The sequence below is a fragment of the Palaemon carinicauda genome, chromosome 9 (genome assembly GCF_036898095.1).
Source record: "Palaemon carinicauda isolate YSFRI2023 chromosome 9, ASM3689809v2, whole genome shotgun sequence".
Lineage (NCBI taxonomy): Eukaryota > Metazoa > Arthropoda > Malacostraca > Decapoda > Palaemonidae > Palaemon > Palaemon carinicauda.
Window position 1 is genome coordinate 84,772,789 of NC_090733.1, and position 5,384 is coordinate 84,778,172.

Sequence of the window (5,384 nt, forward strand, 5' to 3'; positions counted from 1 at the left end):
CCTTGAATTACAACACTCATGCACATCTCCCTTACCCATATATAGTGGTAAAATACACGTACAAACCCAATCTACTGGTATCATTGACATCACAAAACACATATCAAACAATCTCACGAACCATTCAAGTACAGTCACCACCCCTTCCTTCAACATCTCAGCTCTCACACCATCCATACCAGGTGCTTTTCATACTCTCGTTTCATCTAGTACTCTCCTCACTTCCTCTCTTGTAATCTCTCTCTCATTCTCATCTCCCATCACTGGCACCTCCACACCTGCAACAGCAATTGTATCTGCCCTCCTATTATCCTCAATATTCAATGAACTTTTAAAATATTCTGCCCAACTTTTCCTTGCTTCCTCTCCTTTTAACAACCTTCCATTTCCATCTTTCACTGTCCCTTCAATTCTTGAACCAGCCTTCCTTACTCTCTTCACGTCTTTCCAAAACTACTTCTAATTATCTTCATAAGAATGATCCAATCCCTGACCCCACCTCAGGTCAGCTGCCCTCTTTGCCTCACTTACTTTGCGCTTTACTTCCACATTTTTCTCTCTATATCTTTCATACTTCTCTACACTATTACTCTGCAGCCATTCTCCAAAAGCCTTCTTTTTCTCTTCCACTTTTACCTTCTCTCCTTCATTCCACCATTCACTGCCATTCCTCATGCTGCCTCCAACAAACTTCTTGCCACACACATCACTTGCAATCCCAACAAAATTTTCTTTTACTAACTTCCACTCCTCCTCTAAATTACCAGTTTCTCTTACTTTCACTTCGTCATATGCCATTTTCAACCTTTCTTGATATTTACTTTTTACCCCCGGTTTTATTAGCACTTCAACCGTCACTAGCTCCACCTACTCTATTCCCCCACTCTTTTGCTACAACTAATTTTCCTTCCACTAAAAAATGATCAGACATATCGTTAGCCATACCCCTAAACACGTGCACGTCATTCAATCTTCCAAACATTATTTTAGTTATCTACACATAATCCATTAACGCTCTTTCTACCACTCTTCCATTTGCCACTCTTACCCATGTATACTTGTTTTTATCTTTCTTTTTGAAAAAGCTAGAACTTATCACCATCTCTTGCTCAACACACATACCTACCAGTCTCTCACTACTCTCATTTTCACCTGGTAAGCCATACTTCCCAATGACACCTTCTAACTCTCCAGCGCCCCCTCTAGCATTTAAGTCAACCATGACAACTACATAATTCCTTTTATCCAGTCCTTCTACACACCTAGTTAATTCATTCCAGAACTCATTCCGCTCTTCTTCACTTTTCTCACAACCTGGCTCATACACACTGACAAAAGCCCAACATTCCCTACCCAATCTAACCCTTATCCACATTAACCTAGATGATATCTCCTATTCCACTACTTTACCTGTCATCCATTCACTCAGCATTAAAGCCACACCTTATCTTGCTCTTCCCCTTTCAATCCCAGACACTCTACCAGACATTTCACCAAACATCTCACACAAAGCCAATATATCCATCCTTCTATTCCTAAACATACTTCCAATCTCACATCTTTTACTCCCTACCGTACTACATCCACACACATAGCGTCTGTGTGTGTGTGTGTGTGTGTGTGATCACCATGAATTAGGATAACCAGTATCATACTAAATATTTCTGAAAATTAAGATCTAGTTAAACTGAAGTCTGCCTACGCTGTATTAAGATAAAGTTAAACGTGTAATACAAGATTATATTACAGTATAATCCACATTTGTTGAATTGAAGCCTACGTAGAATGTTTAGGAAATAAATTGAATATACATTGTAATGGTTTGTAATGTGATATTTCTAGCGTTTCTATTCATTTACATAGAGGGTTATAAACATTGAGTTATATACATTGTTCATCATTTATTCTTAATATGTTTTATGTTCATTTGAGTTATATACATTGTTCATCATTTATTCTAAATATGTTTTATGTTCATTTGAGATTGACCGTGGTCATTGTTCAATAATAAAGACATTTGAATTAATGGACCAAGCTCTTATTTATGACCACGGCCAGAGATGGATTCAGGATAACAGATATTGTGAATGACTTAATCCTAAGAACTAATCAAAATGCCAGCTGTAGGATGTCCAATACCAGGCTGTGATTACGTCACGGACGACCTTGAGGCCTCCATCGTAGCTGCACTCATAACTGCTCACTGCACCACACATGCTCCTGGACAAGCTGCCAAAGTAGAAAGAGTTAAAACACCCACAATATCGACAGCGGGAACAAGTGAAGAATGGGCATATTTTCAATCACGATGGTCTGACTATGTAGACGCAACTAAAATTGAAGGCCGTGATCGCGTGGTACAGCTTCTAGAATGCTGCAAAGAACAACTTCGAAAAGACTTATCACGATCAGCTGGTGGCAGTCTTACTAACAAGACTGAAGTAGAAGTGATGGGAGCGATAAAAAAACTGGCAGTTCGAGAGGAAAACACCATGGTAGCTCGAGTGACTCTACACAACATGCGTCAAGACCGTGATGAGCCTGCACGACGTTTCTGTGCACGACTTATAGGACAGGCTAGTGTTTGCAAATTCCTGATAAAATGTCCAGGATGCAACGTTGATGTAAATTATACTGACACAATAGTGAGAGACGTATTAGCACGCGGCATATGTGACTTGGTGATAAGAATCAGGACATGTCACTAGAAGAAGTTGCACAGTTTGTCGAAGCTAAAGAATCTGGTAAACGATCTGCCTCCCGACTATTAGACTCTCATGAGGTCCAAGCAACAGCCAGTAGTTCATACAGAAAGGCAAAACAAACCACTGTCAAAGATAAAAACGAAGTTTGCTCATACCGTGGCAAGAAAGGACACGGTAAAAACACTCCTGCACGTGCAAGAAAATAAGAATGTCTAGCTTACGGTCATAGATGTGAACACTGCAACCGAGAAAATCACTTCGAGAGTGTTTGCCGTAGTAAGGGCAAACCAAAAGATAAACCCAGTGCTCACAATGCCAATGACTACAAGAATTCGGTGTTCAACACCTTGTGCAGCGTATCATCAATCTCTAAACGACACACTGACAAGACATTGGATTTGGACCACCATCTGTATGACAACTTATCTGATACTTGGATAAAGAGACCTTCCAAATCTCAACCTTTCATAAATCTGACAATCAGAACATCACCTGAGGATTACGAAGCCTTTGGTTTCCACCTTCAGGCAGGTACACATGCTGTTCGTATATCTGCAATGGCAGACACTGGATGCCAAAGCTGTCTCGCAGGTATCAAGGTCATCCACAAACTTGGCCTCAAGCAAAGTGACCTCATTCCTGTAACTATGAAAATGCACGCTGCAAATACCAGAGGCATTAAAATCCTCGGTGCCACAATCCTTTGTATCTTAGGAACAGATGAGCAGGGGAACCTTGTTGAGACTAGACAAATGACATATGTCACTGACAACTCGGATAAGCTCTTCATCAGTAGGGAAGCCTGCATCGCCCTTGGCATGATATCGGATAGTTTTCCGACTATTGGTGAAATCTATGACACACAATCGGAAACTCCGGATGCCACCAACAATGAAGTAGGAAGCGTTAGTGGACTAGCCAATCATTGTGACTGCCCAAAACGTCTAAACTAAAGGACTACCTCTTGGAGTACTACGAATCAAGTACATTCAACGTATGTGACCACCAACCGTTACCACTAATGGATGGACCCCCAATGAAGTTGATGATCGATCCGAATGCTGATCCTGTTGCTCGTCATACACCAGTGCCAGTGCCGTTACACTGGCAAGAGGAAGTTAAAGCTGGACTTGACCAGGACGTCCGCCTTGGTGTCCTTGAACCTGTCCCAATCGGAGAACCAGTAACTTGGTGCCATCGGATGGTTGTATGTGCTAAGAAAAATGGCACACCTCGACGAACAGTTGATTTTCAGCCTCTCAATGTGCACGCTAAGAGAGAAACGCATCATACGCCTTCTCCATTTCACCAAGCCAGGTCTGTACCACAAGGAAAAAAGAAAACCGTCTTTGATGCCTGGAATGGATACCACAGTGTACCGATTCAGGAATCTGACCGTCACTTAACTACGTTTATCACTCCTTGGAGACGCTATCATTATAAAACAGTCCCTCAAGGGTATATTGCTTCTGGCGACGGATATACTCGACGGTATGATGAAATAGTTGCCGAGATACCCAACAAAACTAAATGTGTCGACGATGTTCTTCTTTGGTCTGACTCAATAGAGGAGAGTTTTTTCCAAGCTGTACAATGGCTCGACATATGTGGAAGACACGGCATAACACTCAACCCTGACAAATTTCGTTTCGCAGAAGACACAGCTGAATTCGCTGGATTCGAAATAACCCCAGACACAGTTCGCCCATGTGCAAGATATCTTAGTGCAATTATGGACTTTCCAACCCCAAGAAATATCACCGATGTCAGATCTTGGTTTGGTTTAGTAAACCAAGTATCGTATGCTTTCAGCATGACCGACAAAATGCTACAATTCAGACAGTTATTGAAACCAGGAACACCATTCACCTGGAATGACAATATTAATGCACTCTTTGAGGAGTCTAAAACTGCCATTATCAACGAAATTGAAGAAGGCGTGCGAATCTTTGACAAGACAAAATCTACCTGTCTCGCCACCGATTGGTCAAAATCAGGAATTGGATTCTGGCTGTTCCAAAAGCATTGCGACTGTCCAGACAACCGACCATTTTGTTGTCGCACTGGTTGGAAGATCACACTTGTCGGAAGTAGGTTCACACATGCAGCTGAGTCTCGATATGCACCAGTTGAAGGTGAAGCGTTGGCAGTCGTCGATGCTCTTGATAAGGCAAGATACTTTGTTCTTGGCTGTGAAGATCTTGTGGTCGCAGTTAACCATAAACCCCTGTTGAAAATATTTGGTGACAGATCATTGGAGGACATATCAAATTTACGTCTCAGAAACTTGAAGGAAAAGTCCCTCCGCTATCGATTTCGCATGATTCATATCCCGGGGGTCAAGCATCTTGCTGCAGATGGAGTAGTGGAAAAATCTGAAAAGCTATCGCTTCAAGATGACATTGCATCAGTTGACAGTGTACCTTCCGTGAGAAATGTTCCCCTACACAAATTGCCATCAGCATATTCTGTTTCCACTGACAATGATACTGATACTTGTATCACCGCATCAGCAGTATGCTCACTTGACTCACTTAACGTGAGAGCAGTCACCTGGGACAGAGTTTGCACTGCCACAAGTAGTGACGATAACATGCATGAACTGCTCAGCCTTATAGAATGTGGAGTACCATAGTCTCGCCAAGAATTTCCTGTACATCTTCGAGAGTATTTTCAATT

At 41.8% G+C, this 5,384-nt stretch overlaps 1 protein-coding gene across 1 annotated transcript in view; it reads right to left on the reverse strand.

Annotated features, from left to right (window-relative positions):
* Positions 1–1,222, reverse strand: part of LOC137646522 (uncharacterized protein slr1819-like) — a 13,151-nt gene extending 11,929 nt beyond the window's left edge. The window contains exon 1 of the mRNA XM_068379628.1: positions 1,127–1,222. Within this exon, the coding sequence (XP_068235729.1) occupies positions 1,127–1,222 (96 nt within the window). The remainder of the gene's footprint in view (positions 1–1,126) is intronic.
* Positions 1,223–5,384: the final 4,162 nt, after the last annotated feature.